This window comes from Lepidochelys kempii, chromosome 4 (genome assembly GCF_965140285.1).
Source record: "Lepidochelys kempii isolate rLepKem1 chromosome 4, rLepKem1.hap1, whole genome shotgun sequence".
NCBI lineage: Eukaryota > Metazoa > Chordata > Testudines > Cheloniidae > Lepidochelys > Lepidochelys kempii.
This window is the reverse complement of record NC_136383.1, coordinates 39464208-39484103: the sequence shown is the minus strand read 5'-3', so window position 1 is coordinate 39484103 and position 19896 is coordinate 39464208. Positions and strand designations below refer to the sequence as shown.

The 19896-nt window shown below is 44.3% G+C and overlaps 1 protein-coding gene across 1 annotated transcript; it reads left to right on the top strand.

Moving 5' to 3' along the window:
* The first annotated feature begins 8381 nt into the window (after positions 1 to 8381).
* On the top strand, positions 8382 to 18493 carry CCNA2 (cyclin A2). The gene is made up of 8 exons (XM_073341029.1): positions 8382 to 8713; positions 9385 to 9637; positions 12258 to 12370; positions 12953 to 13176; positions 14093 to 14297; positions 15716 to 15829; positions 16667 to 16800; positions 17281 to 18493. The coding sequence occupies exons 1-8, from the start codon at positions 8567 to 8569 to the stop codon at positions 17330 to 17332; spliced, it is 1242 nt and encodes a 413-aa protein (XP_073197130.1). The 5' UTR covers positions 8382 to 8566; the 3' UTR covers positions 17333 to 18493.
* Positions 18494 to 19896: the final 1403 nt, after the last annotated feature.

The window sequence follows — 19896 nt, the reverse complement described above, 5'->3', positions numbered from 1 at the left end:
TTTCCTTTGCCGTAGAGATCCAGCAGGTAAAAAAAAACTAATTGAGCAACTGCAATTATTCCAGAACATTAGAAGTATGGATGAAGAATTGCCTGCTATAAAATTAAATGGAAAGACCATCCTGAAAACTAGATCAGATAGTGTCAAGGTTCCTCCCCTACTCTGAACTCTAGGGTACAGATGTGGGGACCTGCATGAAAACCTCCTAAGCTTACTTTTACCAGCTTAGGTTAAGCTTCCCCAAAGTACAAATTAATTTTATCCTTTGTCCTTGGAATATCCACTGCCACCACCAAACTCTAACTGGGTTTACTGGGAAATGTAGTTTGGACACATCTTTCCCCCCCAAATCCTCCCAACCCTTGCACCCCAGTTCCTGGGAAAGGTTTGGTAAAAATCCTCACCAATTTGCATAAGTGACCACAGACCCAAACCCTTGGATCTGAGAACAATGAAAAAGCATTCAGTTTTCTTACAAGATGACTTTTAATAGAAATAGAGGTAAAGGAATCACCTCTGTAAAATCAGGATGGTAGATACCTTACAAGGTAATTAGATTCAAAACATAGAGAATCCCTCTAGGAAAAACCTTAAGTTACAAAAAAGATAGACAGAAATAGTCATTCTATTCAGTACAATTCTTTTCTCAGCCATTTAAAGAAGTCATAATCTAACACATACCTAGCTAGATTACTTACTAAAAGTTCTAAGACTCCATTCCTGGTCTATCCCCAGCAAAAGCAGCATATAGACAGACACAGACCCTTTGTTTCTCTCCCTCCTCCCAGCTTTTGAAAGTATCTTGTCTCCTCATTGGTCATTTTGGTCAGGTGCCAGCAAGGTTACCTTTAGCTTCTTAACCCTTTACAGGTGAGAGGATTTTTCCTCTGGCCAGGAGGGATTTTAAAGGGGTTTACCCTTCCCTTTATATTTATGACAGATACTATTTTAAAATAACGATTCTTTTCTAGTTATTGGTGTTAAAATGACAGTTAAAAGGGAAATCAACCTATTTTGGGTCTATCATTCAACACGATCAAGATGCAGAGAGACTAAGGTATACGTATTTTGCTGACATGCTTTTGTTCAGAAGGAATCCATCAAGCCGACAAAATGTACTGGATGGGTGTAGTTCTTTACACCTTAAGTGACTGCTGCTTGCAGCAGCTAGTCCTGGAACCAACAAGGCAGGCAGGCAATTCTTCATTCATTCTTAAGTGGAGCACAGGATCAGATCCAAGAGGTGACTATAGCTGAAGCGCTTGGTAATAGTGAGCATAATATAATTAAATTGAAACATCCCTGTGGTGGGGAAAATATCACAGCAGCACAACACTGGAGCATTTAATTTCAGAAAGGGGAACTACACAAAAATGTGGAGGTTAGTTAAACAGAAAATAAAAAGGTACAGCACCAAAAGTAAAATCCCTGCAAGCTGCATGGGATAGAGCAGGGGTGGGCAAACTTTTTGGCCTGAGGGCCCCATCAGGGTTCCAAAACTGTTATGGAGGGCTGGGTAGGGAAGGCTACGTCTCCCCAAACCCTAACCACCCCCTCCCACTTCCTGCCCCCTGACTGCCCCGCTCAGAACCCCCAACCCATCCAATCCCCCCATTCCTTGTCACCTGACCACCCCCCCCCCCGCTCCCCGACTGCCCCAAACCACCCCCCCCCGGACCCCACCTCCTATCCAACCCCCCCTGCTCCCTGACTGCCCCAACCCCACCCCTTGACAGCCCCCCCTCTAAAGCCCCTTTCAGAATGCAGCCCTGCAAACATGGGTGGAGGACTCTGGAGGAGCAGGGGCAGCTGCGCAGCCAGAGAGAAGCAGCTGTTTCCCCTTCAAAGTGCTGCTTCTCTCTGGCTGGCTGCCTCACCGCCCAGTGCTCCTGAGTCCTGCGTCCACGTTCGCCATACTTTCACCACCCGCCTGCTCCCCTGTGGCTGCAGGTGAGCCTCTCTTCCTGCTCTCCCCTGCCACTGCAGGGCAGCCCCCTCCCCCGCTGGCAGCACAGCAAGCTGAGGCTGCACGGGAGGGGGAGCATCAGGGGTGGGCTGGATATTGCCTACGGGCCATAGTTTGTCCACCTTTGGGATAGAGCCATAAAAAACACACAGTAAGAGCACCAAAAGAGCGCCACTGTGGCTAAACAAAGTAAAAACAGTGAGAAGCAAAACGGCATCCTTTAAAAAGGATGATAAATCCTAATGAAGAAAATAGAAAGGAGCAAATGAAGTGTAAAAATATAACTAGGAAGGCCAAAAAAAAAAAATCAAAGAACAGCTAGCCAAAGACTCAAAAATAATAGCAAAAAAAATTTTAAGTACAGCAGAAGCAGGAAACCTGCTAAACAACCAGTGAGGCCACGGGATGATGGAGATGCTAAAGGAGCACTCAATGATAAGGCCATCGCAGAGAAACTAAATGAATTCTTTGCATCAGTCTTCACAGTTGACGATGTGTGGGAGATTCCCAAACCTGGGCCATTCTTTTTAGGTGACATCTGAGGAACTGTCTCAGATTGAGGTGTCATTAGAGGTGGTTTTGGAACAAATTGATAAACTAAACAGCAATAAGTCACCAGGACCAGATGGTATTCACCCAAGAGTTCTGAAGGAACTCAAATGTGAAATTGCAGGACTGCTAACTGTAGTCTGTAACCTATCATTTAAATCAGCTTCTGTACCAATGACTGGAGGATAGCTAATGTGACGCCAATTTTTAAAAAGGGCTCCAGAGGTGAGCCTGGCAATTACAGGCCGATAAGCCTGACTTCAGTACCAGGTAGAGTGGTTCAAACTATTGTAAAGAACAAAATTGTCAGGTACATAGGTGAACGTAATTTGTTGGGGAATAGTCAACATGGTTCAAAAAAGAAAGAGATAAATTCATGGAGGCTAGGTCCACCAATGGCTTATTAGCCAGGATGGACAGGGATGGTGTTCCTAGCCTCTGTTTGCCAGAAGCTAGGAATGGACGACGAGATGGATCACTTTATGATTACCTGTTCTGTTCATTCTTGTTGGAGCACCCTGGATTGGCCACTGGTGGAAGACAAGATACTGGGCTAGATGGACCTTTGATCTGATCCAATATGGCCATTCTTATCTTCTAGTTGGTCACCAAACAGTCAGCTTAGAATTCACAAGTAAATTTAGTGTTTGATGGCTGCTTGATCTGGATAGTGTACATTAAAGCACTGAATTATTTTTTATTATCTAATCTTAAAATTAGACCAATGACCAAAATTCAAAAGGCCAAAGTGTAATACCCTTATGAAATGTCTGTCAATTTGTAAAGTAGCCCAGCTGCTGAGGTCTTTGATCCAGTCCAAATATCCTCTTCCCATGTATAGTTATTGCATTTCCCCCAAATTTGTGCATCTTGGAGAGTGGGAGGCATTCCCCTCGCGCCCCCCCCCATGGAAGAAACAGGGAGTCCGGTTATGACAGGGTTGGCACTCACCACTGTGGGACCTCCGGAAATTAGCTCTGTCCTCTGTGGGGTGCCCTCTGCTGGTGGTGTCCCATCCATCCCTCACCCTGCTGGCAGCTGGACCCACAATGCTCGTTAGCATCCTCTGCAGGACACTGCCCTCTGACAGCGTCCACTGCTCTGGTCTAGCCCCCTTCCTGGGGTTTGGTGTTAGCAGCAGTCCACCATCTGCACCTCCTGTAGTGACCAGCTGCAGTCTCAGAGTCTAGCCCCTTTGTCACAGGGGCCATCTACAGCCTGGATCAGGCCATGCCCTTCTTCAGCCAGGTGTAGTACAGGGGAGGGTCCAATCCAGGGACCCTCTAGCAGCAGCCTCTCTGCCCTCCTTCTCTCCCCTTGCCCTGCTATTGTCCCTGGGCTGCTTCCCTTTTGGTCCTATACACCTGCCCCACCCTTTGTAGCTAGGCCAGCAGCCTGGGGGTTTTCCTTAGCTCCCCAGCTCCTTCTGCCCTTCCCCTGCACTGCTCAAGGTGCAGCCTTTCAGGCTCAGGAGCCAGTCCTCCTCTCTTAAGCACCAGGGAGAGACTACCCTGCTTGCTTCCTGGACAGCCTTTATATAGGGCCTAGCCTAGCCCTGATTGGCTGGCTGTAATCCTGGCCCTGACTGGCTCCCAGTAGGCCTTTTCTGATTGGCTGCTGTGGGTCTGCGGGGCCTCTGGCCTGGTTCAGCCCTTCTTCTCAGGGGGTGCGGCACTGCCCCACCACACCAGTGTACAAAAATATATACATTTTCCAACATCCACTGGGGGCACAAGGTGTTCTCTTCAGGGTTAGCCTTCCAAGACGAGGGCTTGCACCAATTCAGAGTGGCCCTCTGTTGCTTTTGCTAGCTCCCTGGCAGTGCAGCAGCAATAGAAGCTTGGAAAGTGTTTGCTTTCCTTGCAGTGCTGCTGCCAAAGGGAACAACCTAAACATTGGTCCACACTGTGCCTTCACCCAGCTTCTTCATGCTTGTAATCTCCTCTGCGGGTCCACTGGTGTGAGCAGATGCAGGTAGTACCACAGAGGCATTCCTATTAACCTCCTTGTGTCAAAAGTAGCATGCACTGAGGGGACTGGGTACATGGGTCTACTCAGTTCAATCTGGCTCTCATTCTCACACTGGCTTCCAGTTTATTTAAAGATTAATTGCATGTGGTGTTAAAATTATTTATTTGTATTACAGCAGTGGTTAGAGGTCTCATCTGAGATTGGGACCCAGTTGTGCTAGGTACTGAACAAACACCTGAGAGACAGTCCAAAGAGCTTACAGTGTACATTAGGATGGGAAACAGAGGCACAGATAGGAGACATGACTTTCCCAAGATCACAAATCTGGTCACTAGCAGAGCTGGTAACAGAATCTACGTTTCCTGAGTCCCTGGCCAGTTCCCTATCACTGGCCCATGCTGCCTCTCCGTATTTATGTTATTTACAAATGCAAATAAAACATAGCACAAAATAAAATGAATTTTAAATTATTTTCAGCATTTCTGGTGCTGGAATCCTTTTGTTTCTGGTGTATCTCTTCACAGAGTTGTATTGTCCTTTAGACCACTGAATTTAGCAATAAATATATTTATAGTTTTACCATATTAAATCAAAGTTTGTATTCATTTATCATCTTCAAGTAACTAAGGTCTGTTCACAATGTGAAATGAGCATATTTTTTATTCCATGCCTTTTATTCATCTTTCCACAACTGTTTTCTTCTATTGTTTACCAAAAGAACAGTAATAATGTCATTTAAAAACATTTTTACCGTTTCAGAATCAAAAGTATAATAAAGATGCAGTATTCACATAAAATATAATATCATCCAGGGAAAAAAATCAGTGTAAAATCAGCCAAAATCTCCTTGGAAGGGAGAAGAGAAAGCAAAAATATGGGTATGTATATCCTGAATATCTAATAAATTAATAAATGTTGCTTTAAATGCTATATAGGATCATGGTTAAATATTCAAAGTTGTGGACACATTTAATTAATAATTAGGCAAAACAGATAATCCTCAATAGCCTTATTTTTATACTTCCATAGCTAGCAATTTTTTTTCACCATCTTAGTAATAGAAAACCCCCATTGCATTTGAACTTTATATAAGCTATATTTAGCTCAGAAAAGAAGCCAAGAGCAATTAATTTATATCTTAACAGTAATTTTGTCTCTCTAGACCAACTGGCTTTTGATCTACCAGGCACTAGAAAAACTTTTTTTTATTACATATATTATTTAAAACAAATTAATGTGCTAACTAGAACTATTTCCTGCTTCCCTCCCACGCCCACTCTCCCTCCTCAAAATACAAAAGCCAACCAGTAGGAGGGACTGGTGGTGATAGCATCAGTGGTTCCATGTCGCCTATAAAGGTGCGATCCTGCAGTCCTTAGGTTGGTGAAATTAGTTGTAATGGTCTGAGTTCAATTTTTAGTGGATAGCTGTTCTCAAAGAACATTATCACAACTGGTACCTTTGTCAGTGTCAGCAGAGGACTGGACATTCATGAAGACTGAATTATTTTCTGACTCCCAGAGGTGGTCCCTCCAGAAATGGGTGGAGATATTAATGTGATAGAATGGGGAAACTTATACTGCCAGTGTCATTGCTGTGTTAGTTTTGAAGAAATAACAGGACTTGAGTCTGATGTATATCAGCGTACACCTTTAACACAAGCACTACATTAACTGTAGTAATATACCAATCTTTTTTAATATTACTTTTTATTTACATCATATGCATTTCAAAATATAACAGCTCAGAAAATGTCTCAAACCTTAAAAAAAAATAAAATCAGTGGTTTTAAATGCCACTACAAATCTCATTAATAACATGATCACTTTAGATAAGCTATTACCAGCTGGACAGTGGGGTGGGAGAAGGTATTTTTTCATATTCTCTGTGTATATATAAAGTCTGCTACAGTTTCCACGGCATGCATCCGATGAAGTGAGCTGTAGCTCACGAAAGCTCATGCTCAAATAAAGTGGTTAGTCTCTAAGGTGCCACAAGTCCTCCTTTTCTTTTTATGTTTCCAAATTCACTCTGTAAGTAAAGGCCTGTATGTGTAGATAGTTTTGTCATACGGTGAACTTTTCCAAGGATTATTATTAAATTATATTATACTAAGTAAAGTAAATGTTCACTGTGAAATAAGCACTATAAACTGCCCTTATAATGAGAAAGATGTCAAATACAGCATCATTTATCTACAAGATTTTGTGCCACTTAATAGCATGGGGGAACCCTCTATACAGATGATAAAAATGTGATTAATAATTTTAAATGAGTCAGTAACTTGAAATTAAAAAATCACTACCCATAGAGGGGCAAAAAGGGAATTCTATATACACAAAAGTGCCAACTTTCAGACAGGAAAACCAGCTATTGGGTCCTTACGCAGGTGCTGGAACTACAGGCATGGGAGATGCTGCCACACCCCCAACTTGAAGTGGTTTCTATTATATACAGGATTTACAGTTTGGTACAACTGTACAATGGCTCTCAACACCCCCACTATAAAAATTATTCCAGCGCCCCTGGATCCTTTATAGAAAAAGGAAAAGAGATAAACAATTCCCAGTTACAGGCATAAAAAACAAACAATGGGGTAGCTGGTTCACATATTCAAAACTATCCCCAGGGTCTGGGAGTTTGGATGATCCAAAGCCCATTGAACTAAAGTGAGAGTCTTTTCATTGACTTCAATGGGACTTGGATCATGCCCCATACTAGGCAGCAGAGTTAAAAGGGTAATTTGACCAAAACCAGGGGTGAATCTGCCTTTTCTGTGTTTGGCTCCATTAGAGGAGTATGGCAAGAGTTGAGCTGTTATTCCATACTTTTTGCTGTAAATTTTCTGCTTTAGGATTTAGTGTTAAAATCCAAGCTCTTATATCCTGCAGTGCTGCTGATCCCAAGTATAATAAGATTGAATTAATCCTGTGTTAAAACGATCTACATGAAATACAATTGTTTTCCAATTCTGACTGTTTTGGAAATATATATATTCCATTATCCAAGATACCCTGAGTTGGGTTTCTAAGTTTTCATAAGAAATAGATTATTATCTAAAAAGGGAGATTTTATTCAACACTGATCATTGCCCTCTCCACTGCACAAATATACAATGTAAGGGCTTGTCTACACTGAGAAGTTAATTTGGATCAAAGTAGGGTGTGAATATAAAGCATAATTGCTATTCCTAACTCCGTGTGTGGAGCTCTTATTCTGGAATAATTTTTTTTAGAATTCCAGATCAATTTAATCCACTTCCAGATCAGCTAAAACTAAACAGGAGCAAAGAACTCTTACTCTGGCATAAGAGCATCCACGCAGGCAGTTAAGCGGGAATAGGTGTCCCTCTAGACAAGCCCTAATTAAATCTAGTTTTACTTAAGAAAGTGAAAATAAAAGAAAGAAAGAAAGAAAGAAAAAGATGATAGTGACGGAGCCTCCAGGCTCAAATTCACCTCGCTCCTTCATTCACAAATGCGGGATTACAAGACTTGAGACCGCAGAAAACTATGAGGTTAAAGACATTAATCCCGTGCCGTGAGCCTCCCACCGAGACCCCTGGGGGGGTCGCCTCACTTGCCTGGGTTTGCTCCGCTTTACAGGAGAGGCGCGCGCCCCGACGCCCTAGGCGCCAACGCCTTTTTCACCCCACCGCCACGTGCCCGAGGGTTTGCGGGATCGGGGCCTTGCGCTCCTACCGCGGCGCCGTCAGCCTGGCGGGGCGCCGCGGCGCCGCAAGAGGCCGCGCTCCCCCACCCTTCCCCCGCCCCGTGCCTGCCCCTCGCGCCGTTCTCTCCCGCCCCGCCCACGCCGACTAATCGCGCAGGGCGTTTGGCCCCCGCGGGGTGCCGTAGGCGGTGTGACGTACGGCCCCGGGTTCCCCATTGGCGGATTCAATAGTCGCGGGCTACTTGAACGGTGGGAGCGGAGCGGGCTAGAGGAGCTGCCCGTAGCGCGAGCCCCCTCTCTCCCGGGCACCCCAGTAGCGCGGCGCCGGGTGCCTGCCGAGCTCCGACCCCCCCACCCCTCGGTGCACGCGGCTGCCGAGGCCCGCACGAGCCCCCCGGCGCTGGGACGATGCTGACGGGCGCCGCTGACCCGGAGCAGGAGAACCAGGAGAATGTGCCCCCCAGCGGCAAAGCGCGGCCGCCCGCCGCCGCCCTCGGGGCCCGCCCGGTGCTGGCGCTGCTGCGGGGCAACCAGCGCCGCCCGACCCAGCAGCAGGCAAGGCGGGCGCTGCACGGTGGGGCTGCCGGGCGGGGGAGCTACGGGCTGGGGCTCTGGTGCTGGCTGTGCCCGCGTCAGCCCTACCGCTTCTAGGGACGGGCGGGCGCGTCTACGCCGGGGCGCTGCAGCCTCCGGGACCGGCTCCTGTGCCTGGGGCCCCGGCTCTCGCTCCCCGCAGCGTGAGCAGCCGCCCGGCGTCCGCCATCTTAGGGCCGCGCTTCCCTCCGCTGCGCCCCGCGGAGCAATGAGCGGGCCCGGCGGCAACAAGCTGTCAGCAGCCGACCGGGGGAGCTGGCCCCTGCTGGGCTGGGGCGCCGGAGCTCGGGCTGGGATGGGCGGGGAGCCTAGCCAGCAGTGCGCCAGCATTGCCGAGAGCCGGGCAGCCTCCGCGGCTCCCGCTTAGGCTGAGCACCTGGGAGCGCGGGCCTCCGCGCGCAGGCCGGGCACATGGCGGTGGCTCTTCGCTAGCAGGAGAGAGGGGGCTGACTGCTCCGGCACGACGTGACTAGCTCGGAATAACCTCCGTGGACAGCCCTAAATCGCGATGGAAACCGCCGGGCGTTAGGCTGCGATGGAAATGTGGCGCGTCTGTGCTCCCTTGGGCTCCGGAGCCCTGTTGGATGAAAGGAGGGCTCCATGGAAACACTAATGGCAAACTCTTATTCTAGGCTGCTCTTGCTCACGCACCCTGGAGTATTAATGATGAAAACTATGGCAAGGTTCCAGCTGGGAAAGCGGGTAACAAACAACCTGCTTTTGCCATCCATATGGATGAGCCTGATGGGGAGAGACGAAAGAGGCAAGTGGTTCCTAAAAAGGCTGTGCCCCATGAAGGGGTCCTAGGCTTAAATACAGCTGTAACGTCATTAGGAGACAGAAAACCCTTGGCACCCATAGAAAATCCAATGGATCTTAGTTTTGGTAAGTATGTTAGTTACCAACAGAAAATGGTGTATAAAGCATAGCTTATGTCTTTGAAATTGATATGCCCAATTCAGTTCTGGATTGTCATATAGGCTGCTTCATACAATACTACAGCAGTTTAATTGGGTACTACATAAATTTAATTGGGGCTGAAAGTTACAGATCTGTAGTCTTATCAAACACAAAGTATTCTAACAAGAATACTAGACTTAAATCTCTCCAAGATTCCTAATGCATTTGTCAGTTCCTATTGAGCCATGGTTCTCAACTTATTTACTATTGTGGGCTGTATATGCAGCTCTCTTGTGAACTGTAGGCCACATCCATCCACTCAAAATATATATACTACTGGTATGGCCCTGATGTCTCATGGGCTGCAGCTGTGTCCTGATTGGGTTGGGGGTTGAGAACCACTGCTGTTGAGGGAGGGAGGAGTCACTAACCTATCCTCATCTAAAGGTCTCTTCTCTAGTGCCTGCCCGCTGCCCTGGGGAGGATCCACTAGACCCAGGTGTCAAAAGATTACAGGGACAACAAATGAAAAAACGGGGACCAGGAGTGAGAGTTATGGGTTCAAAAGCAGGGATCCAGAGGGGGACACTGACCAGAGAACCCCAGACAGTGTCCACTGCACCTTATCAGCATTTGTCTAGCTGATCCATAACATATTCACTTGTTTTTTCTGAAGTGAACATTTTTCCCACTACGCCCCTGTCACTGACCTGATACCACAGGCAATGATTCAGTAAACTAAGTTAGCAAAATGCTAGTAGAAACTGGATGCAGGTATCTTTAAATTGCACTTCCAATCTCAACCTCAACTGGATTATCGTAAGTAATTTATCACAAATAGAGATTTACAACATGATCATGGGAAGACTAGACTATTCTAAATCTTGGATCAGAGCAGTACCCACAGGGAAGTGTCAGTCTCTGCTGTGATCTTTCCATAAATAATGGAAAACTAATACCTTCCTGTAAAGGTCCAGTTTGAGTGATTTAGGGTTGTTTAGAAGACCTCCCAAATCTAAAGGAGTACTTGTGGCACCTTAGAGTCTCTAAGGTGCCACAAGTACGCCTTTTCTTTTTGCGAATACAGACTAACACAGCTGCTACTCTGAAACCTCCCACGTCTAGAGGCTTTTGGAGAGGAGGCAGATTGAATTGGTACACTGGGCTAATCCCTGAAGCTACTCTATTTCTTCCCGATGCTTCCTCCCTGTGAATTACCAAAGCTATTTTCAGCCAATAGCTCTGCTTGGCCCAATAATTGCCATATTTGTGTGTGCCCTTACCCTTCTCAGTCCCACTGTGGCTCATGAGCAACTGACATGTTTGAACCCTGCCACCTTGTACCTCATTGGAGGGAGTTGTGGATTGCAGGGAGACACAAACCACTCTAGAGCTCTGCTCCTGGCTACAGTCTTAGAGGCTGAGGGGAAGAGAAGCAGACTATTTAACTCCAGGCATAGTCTCTGCAGAGACTGGAACGCTCTTAGCTCAGAGGCTACTGATAGGGTAGTGCCTCTAGCTTCTGCTGTCTCCAGATGTGAGTACAAGAGCTGGGAGCGCCAAACTCACTCTGAAAATAAGTGCTTCAAAATGCTTGAATTCATTTAGGGGGTGGGGGGGCCCTCTATTACTACAGAGGGATGTGGAGGTCAGGGGTTACTGTGAACCCAAGTGTGGGGCAACACAAACTGCTGTTATGTTGCAGTCTTGCTCCATTCTGTATTGACTCGATGTGTATGCACAGGTACATCACAACATGCCATTTATTAAACACATGACTGAATATAACAATACTAATACATAATTCTATAGTTCCTTTTAGACATTTTTGTCTAAAAGGTCTAATCCAATTTCAGAACTAGAATCCACAATGTAATTCCTTAATCCTCTTCTTCGTGCCCCCCCCCCAGTATTAAATGGATCTAGAGTAGGTTAACTTGCATAACTTATATGGTAGCCTGTAGATTCCTAAAATAATGACAATGGGATATTAACTACAGTTTGTCTAACATTCCGCACATGTAAATGCTTCTGCGGAAGGACCATATCAGTAGCCTAGTTTTGTAGCTCTGGCAACTGATTAGTTGAAAGCCCTGGCTGGGATGATTTAATTGGGGATGGGTCCTGCTTTTGAGCAGGGCGTTGGACTAGACCTCCTGAGGTCCCTTCCAACCCTGATATTCTATGATTAATCCACATTGTGAAAATCTACCTCCATGTTAGACCAACCTCTAAACTCACTGATCAAAGGCTTTGGCTTACTCTAAATCAGCACAGAACTTTAATTTTTATTTTACTGTGGTAACACAAGGTGACTTCTCCTGATTGTCAGGTTAGAGAGTTTGCCATTGAGTTCCCTTTCCCTTGGAACGTTGATAAGAGATTCCTGAAGAACAAATGTGTCTAGTTCCCAGTGATGGGAATGAAGTATGATGAAACTGCAAACTGATGACATTCTGGTCTCCTTGGACTGCTGCAGCCTTGGTGCCTCAAATGCATAAACTGAACCCAGTTTTAGTGTAATCATTAGACTCTCTTGTAAATGTGTGGGCTGACAACTGGCACAAACTTAAAATAATGTGGCTACTATCTTGAATTTGTTTAGATTCTCCAAGTATTATGGATATATCGGTAACTCAAGAAGTGGAAGAAAAAGTAAATGTTAACCAGGTGCCAGACTACATTGAAGACATCTATACATACCTTAGGGAAATGGAGGTAAGAGGCCATAAATATGCCCTTAGAACTAGAAGCGTTTAGTCTAATTTCTAGACAGCATGAGTAATTCTTATGCAGTGTTAAACCTAGTACGGTGACAGAATTAGCAACTTATAGCCTGAGAAAGGAAGACCTAGATAGACCATGGAATCCTTTCCTGATGAAACTGCTAAACCCTTCTCAAATTATACTAAAACGGGCTAGATAATCCACTAAACACAAAATAGAGAACAAGCCCATACTGGCTGGACAATGGACCTGGTGACCTAAGACCGTTAATATCTAAACTAGATTCTACTTTAGATGTAGTACAAACTCCCTGGATTCTTATCTGTGGTGGATTTTTGGTCCATCAGAAGAAGAACATAAGAATGATCACACTGGGTCACACCAATGGTCCATCTAGCATGGTATCTGACAGTGGTCAATACCAGGCCCTTCAGAGGGAATGAACAGAACAGGTAATCATAGTGATCCATTCCTAGCTTCTGGCAAACCGAGGCTGGGGAACAGCCTCACCTCTTTGCAAGATTCAAATGCTAATTGAATCTCTTACTTACACAATCACAACTGTCTTAACAGGTAAAATGCAAGCCTAAAATGGGTTACATGAAGAAGCAGCCTGATATAACAAACAATATGCGAGCTATTCTTGTGGACTGGCTGGTGGAAGTTGGAGAAGAATATAAATTACAGAATGAAACTCTGCACTTAGCTGTAAACTACATTGATAGATTTCTTTCTTCAATGTCTGTGCTGAGAGGGAAGCTTCAGCTTGTGGGGACTGCAGCTATGCTGCTAGCATCGTAAGTTTAAACTGGCATCCATTGCTTTTCAACTATTAGAACTTGCTAACCTTTCCTGTAGGTGTCCAGCAGGTAAATCTCAGGGCTGTATTTTTTTTCTCAGCTGGGGGTGGTGGCACAACTTAGTGAATCCTTCCTTCTCCAAGAAGACTCAGGAGGCCTAGATTCACATCTGGCATTCTCATATGGGCTTTTAAAAAAACCCTGACATTTGCAAGTCCAACATGGAATGTGGCTTCTGTCTTTATCTGAGTTCATGTAACTAATACTTAAAAGCTTTTAAAAAGCCTTTTTCTCAGGGTACAGCTACACTACCCGCCAGCTCAGCAGGTAGCGATTGATCTATCGGGATCAATTTATCACATCTAGTGTAGATGCAATAAAGCGATCCCTGATAGCTCTTCTGTCAACTCCTGTACTCCACGGTGGCGAGAGGCGGAAGTGGAGTCGACAGGAGAGCAGCGGCAGATCAGCTATTCTTGTAGCTGATGTTGTGTATCTTAGGTCGATTTCCTTCTCTCTTCTCCCCCTGCATGGCGCGGCCCCCCGTAGTGTAGACCAGGCCTACGGGTCCATAGGGTTGAGAACATGGAAAGGCAACTTTAGTCAAATTTTGAGCATGACTTAGTTTGAGATTCTTGGAAATACAGTAACTAGGAGTACTTTTTTGGTACTAAAAATTACATTACTATCAATAGTGTACTGGGAAGAATTGCTTAAAACTTTCAGTATAACATCTAGATCGCCAAAGTGACTTAATGTAGCAGCCAGCAGAGTTTCTAGGGAGGTATAGTTCTCGGCCATCTCCCAAACTGCAGTCAGATTTGGCAAACATGATGATTCTACTAAACACAAGAGACTGATAGACATTCTCTTTACCTGTATCTGCCAGTTCACTGTTTCTTTCAAACTGCAGGAAGTTTGAAGAAATCTACCCTCCTGAAGTAGCAGAGTTTGTTTACATCACAGATGATACCTACACCAAGAAACAGGTCCTAAGGATGGAGCACTTAGTGTTGAAAGTCTTGTCATTTGACTTGGCAGCTCCAACAATAAACCAGTTCCTCACTCAGTACTTCCTACACCAGCAGACCAATGTTAAAGTGGAGAATTTATCAATGGTAAGTATGGACTTGGAGTTACCAGATCTTTCTGGTTGCATTAGGCTCAGTACTTGTGGAGCTTGCAGGCTTCCTGTCTTTCTCCACTGGAGAAAAGAGGGGATGTGCCAATTGTAATAAGCTTCTGAAGAACTGAAATTTAGAACTGGCAGGCTGAGAACAGCAGCTTTGCTTCCCTGCCTGGTTTCTAGAGGTTGCAGCTGGCACTCTATTCTAGTGGTGAGCCTGTAGCACTACCGTGAGAATTGGCTAGAAAAGAGGCCCTTTCCCACTTGTCACAAAGTGTTCAAATACTGGTTCAGCCTTGGCTGAACGGGACATAAATTCAATGGATTAACTACAGTAAACTAAAATGTAAAGCTTATTACAGGCTCTCAGGAAGACTTACTATGTAAATGTGGTGGTCTCTACAACACTGGCTCATTCTAGACTAGCAGTGGGCAAACATTTTGGCCCAAGAGCCACATCTGGGTGGAGGAAATATTCATGGCCCTGCATGCAGTAGGCTTAGGGTTGGGGTCTGGGAGGGGGTGCAGTGTGCAGGAACAGGCTCAGGGCAGGACATTGGGGTGCAGGAGGGGTTCCAGCTGGGCACTGCTTACTGGAGAGGCTGTGGGGTGGCAGCAGAGTTATGGCAGACTCCCCGCCTGCCCTGGCCCCATGCCATGCTGCTCCCAGAAGTGTCTGGCACCATCTCCCTGGGGGAGGGCAGAGGGCTTAATGCACTACCCACACCTGCAGGCACTGCCCCTGACAGCTCCCATTGGCCGTAGTTCCCTGTTCCCGGACAATGGGAGCTGCAGGGGGCTGTGCCTGTAGATGAAGGCAATGCATGGAGCCCTCTGCCACCACCCACCCTACAGGGGCCACAGGGATGTGGTGCTGGCCACTTCTGGGAGCAGCGTGGGGCCTGCTTCACCACAGTGGTGGCAGTCCTGCAGGCTGGATCCAAAGCCCTGACAGGTTGGATCTAGCCCATGGTCTGTAGTTTACCCACCCCTGTTCTACACCAATATTTGACTAAATCCTAGCTGAGATTAAAAGTGTCCTTTTCAAGTCCTCACTGTTCTGATGTAAAACTAAACTCTCCCTTGGGACACAGGCAGCAGCTATGCAAGTACAGTCAAAATATTTTGAAATATATGAAGTGGAATAACACAGGAACAAGTGTAGAACCAAACACTACTTTTTTTTATCTGAGACTCTCTTTCCTTTGAATATTAAAAGCTATATTTATATTGCTGCAAAAATTAGATGCTTGTCTGTGTCTGGAAAGCTCTAAATCCTTAAACATTGTACTGAAGGCCACTTAACAAATAGTGTTGGAGTACACTTAAACTAGTAAGGAAGATGCTTAGACTGTAAGTATCTTGTACTGGTGGTTGCTGAACAATTAGAAGCTATGACTTTCTTTACAGTATCTGGGGGAGCTGAGTCTAATTGATGCTGACCCATACTTGAAATACTTGCCATCACTTACTGCTGCTGCAGCATTTCATCTAGCAAGCTACACAATCACTGGACAAACCTGGGTATGTAGAACAAATAGCTTTAGAAAGTCTCCTTTGTTTATAAGTAAACAGCCTTAAATACAGCAAATAGCACACCCTCAACCTGATATAAGATCAAAACCTATTCTTGGCTAGCAATCATAATTTCTATAAAGAACAGCTCATACAGAAAGTTGAAGTCTTATTTTAATTGTCCTTAGTCAGAACTGAGTAATGGTTTCTACACCAGACCTTTGACTATATTCCAAAACCAGCAAGCTTCTAACAGTGGCTAACTCCCTAGAAGAGAACCTAAGTACCTTACAGAATATGGGTGGGGGGTTTTTTGAGACACCTCTTAGTGCTATTTCCAGTACCCCCCCTCCTCCTCCTCAAGGCTGCCTCTTGCAGGAACACTCAAATACTGTTTCAGTAAAAGTTCTTTTGCCTTAACTACTTGGAAGCACACAGAGGAAAGGACCACTACTGGAAGAACAAACTGCTACGTCTTAGAGCCTAGCACAGTTAAGATGAATGATTGGAATTTTTGTCTGATAAGTAGTTATAGATCAGTGGGTGAGGGTATAAAATGGAAGATTACATGCAGCTGAAGATTCTTTGGCAGTTCCAGCTTGATATTTTCACTTTTTTTGTAAAGTGCATTGACATAACACTAACAGCAGCTTACTACTTTGCTGAGGAATCATGCATTCTGCTAGTACCTCTTTCTACCTGCAGGTGGGGACATGAAATATCCAGTCTAGAATAGCAAGAAGTATAGCTTTTTGTCTTGCATTCAAAGTATGGGAAAATGCTGTAAAGTAACTGGTCAGATTAATATGCTAGATTTTTCCATCCATTTGTTTTCCCTTTCTTCAGCCTGAATCTCTGTCCAAAATGACAGGATATACCCTTGAAAGCCTTAAGCCTTGTCTCATGGACCTCCACAAGACCTACCTCAGAGCAGCACAACACACACAACAGTCCATAAGAGAGAAATACAAGAGTACAAAGTAAGTACCCACTTCTGTGGGTAAACTCCAATACATACCTCTAATCTAAGATAAGCAGGCTAGCTATCCTACTCTCGTGTCAGCGCACACAAGACTGGAAGTCTCTTCTTTGCTTTTTTTTGGATCCACGCATGACTCCTGTCAGTGATTTGGCTGCTGTATGCTCACATAATGAGCTAATAACTACAACAGATGGTGTCCTGACTTGCAACTCAAGATGTAGTCTCAGTCCAGAAATTGAGACTGATAGCAGGAATTGCTTGATGAAGTTCAATAGGTGACCATTATGTCCCTTCTAGTCCTAAAAACCTAGTAAAAAAGAGTTTTAAACCTATTAAGTGTTTGATTTAACATGGTCTGCCCCATTGCAGACATATGCTAGTTTACAAACTGTTAATGCTGTATTCTATCTTTGTAATGTAATCCCTTCAGCAGAGATCATTCTAACATGACTACATCTGATACCCTTTTCTCCTTCAGGTACCATGGAGTATCGTTCATTGATCCACCAGAGATGCTAAATTTATTGTAACAATCAAGAGACTCTTTAAAAAAAGTGTATTATACTTGCAAACGATGTACAGTTTTAACTCTGGTAAATATTTTAGATGTCTTACAATCATTTCAGAATAATACCACATGTGGTGTAACTTGAAATTATGAAGTTTAGTTTTATATGGTTTTAATGTAAATCTTTTTGTACATGCAATCTTGTTCTAAATATTTAGCTGGAGCTCTTTTTTATAAAGCTGTTCTGTTCAAGTATTGAATTAACCATGAAGGTGAACTGTTAATGTTTGTTCTAAAACTACTAGAATGTCCAATTAAGGAGCAGTACATAAAATAAGGATTTTTAACTTTTGGAGTGACTGAAAGGCCAAGTTCTAACTCAAGTTTTGAACAAATTACAAACTTGACAACTGTGTCAACACAAGATGCTACTAAGGTTTAATTTCACCTGAATTTAGATCAAATCTTTGGTTTAATTGTCATATCTCTAGAACTTTATATGTAATATAAAAACCACTTTGAAGAAATTCAACTGACTTTAGTAGCTGGCAGGATTTAATAGGACTTGCTTCAAAAGCAGGCTTTCCAATTTTAGTGCTCCAACTATCATTAAGTAGTGGTCTCCAAAGCAGCCATCAGATAGCTAGAACTACAACTGCTGAAGTGTCCTCTTGTGTGAACAGAAATGGCATCTAACTTGTAGCTATTTTCTAGTCTAAGTGATGCTAGTAAAAGTTCATGCAGCATTTTTTAGTAAAACTTTAGTTTCTCTAAAAGCTTCCCTAGAGTCAACCCTCCATTACTAAAGCTCTACCTCCCACTTGCTTTCCTAGCTGGGTGGTGGCAAACTACAGCAGGGAAAGTGGCCACTACCACTACACCCTCCACAGGGGGAAGAGAATAATACAGCTGACTATCACCGCCTGCGCCATGCCATGGGTGGGTTATAGCTAGAGTGATACTCAATTCAGAACAGCCCATTTGGGCAGGCTTTTATGCAGTGGAAATCTTAGTCAGTCAGGTTTTAATTGGTCTTCTGCTTAAGTTGTAGCACTCTGCCAGTAATGGGGTAGTTGAAAACTTTTTACAGTTAAATCAAACTGACTTGTCTCCTCCTGTAAACTTGTATAAGCACAGTAAATCTTGAACAGGGTTTAAAGGGAAATCTGCAAGTCTGGCAAATAAACATCCTGTACTAAAGCTGATGGCAGTGGTCCTTGCTTATCTTAATCTGTATTGATCACTGTAGCTGACTGGTAACCACTGATTCCAACTTAACAGTGGGACTACTTTTTTTTCCCCCATAAAGCAGGACTTAACTGTTTCTAAACTTAGCCCAAGACACCAAGAAATGTATCTTCTTGGTCAAGCTAACTAATAGGAGTGAAAGGAAATTCCTTTCTGAATCTAACATGGCATTTTACCTTGTTTAAACTATAGCTTAACTCTGACATCTAATCCAAAACTGACAACTACCCCACTGGTCATCTTGACCCAAATTATGTTCTAACTCATTCCAATTGTTTAAATATGGAACAGCTGGCTTCCTATACCAAGCAAAACCATTCTTTGACCCTATGAGTCTGACTATGTAGGCCTGGCCATGAAATGCACTCTGGCCTGGAAAGACAGGTACAAAGCTGCTTGGGAGGCCTGTTCCTAGGCTTGACTGAATCAACTGATTAAGGTAGGGGTGGAGGGTGGAATGGGTAAGGGAAGTAGAAGTGGAGGGCAGGCTTGGTGCCATGAATTTCCTTTTGGCTTCCCCAGGGGTGCTTGACCATACCGCCACTGGACCTATGGAAAGGGGTAGACCATTAATGACCCTCCAAAGACTAACAGGCTAAAGTCTCTTTGCTGCAAGTTTGGAAAGAAGTCCATGTACACACTATGTTCCAGCACCAGGCATCCTAATTACTGTATTATTACCAGCCTTAATTTTCATATACTGTTTTTGAAATGCTCTAAAATATGCTCATAATTTTATCTCCTTTTTCTTTGGTTTAGGAGTGGCTTTGGCTCAGGAACCCTGAGCCAACTGCTTATTTTTTTCTAAAAGTCCTTCTAGGATATAGATAATTTTTAATGTTGGATTGAAAAAAATGACTGGTATTATACCTCACTAAAGCTGCTAAATTTGGTTGTGTGTGTGTGTATATAGGCAAGCAGCACATCCTCTAAATTTTGTGTGTGTGCACATTAGTGGTACAATATAGGTAACCTTAAAGCTACATGAAAAGCAGTTTAACAATCTTGTCTTTTGAAAAGAAATGTTACTATGCCTGTCTGCTTCCTATTATACTGCTTTTTTATAGCATCAAAACTGCTTCACTAACCCCCCTCCCCATACTATACAGTACTAATACACCCCTTTACTCCTGTGGGTGGATGCCTTAAGCCTGTTAAGATTGAGGGACCTCTAATATTAAAGAGCACAGCTCTGTTCATGGTATATCTCTTCCCCCTTTACTTCATAATCTCATCTCTATTACCCCTTGTCCTTTTCCCTTGAAGTCTTAACATTTCTCTGTAAAGGTCCCAGCATCTTCTGTCCTTTTACCTCAGCTATAATGCACAAAGGTTGCA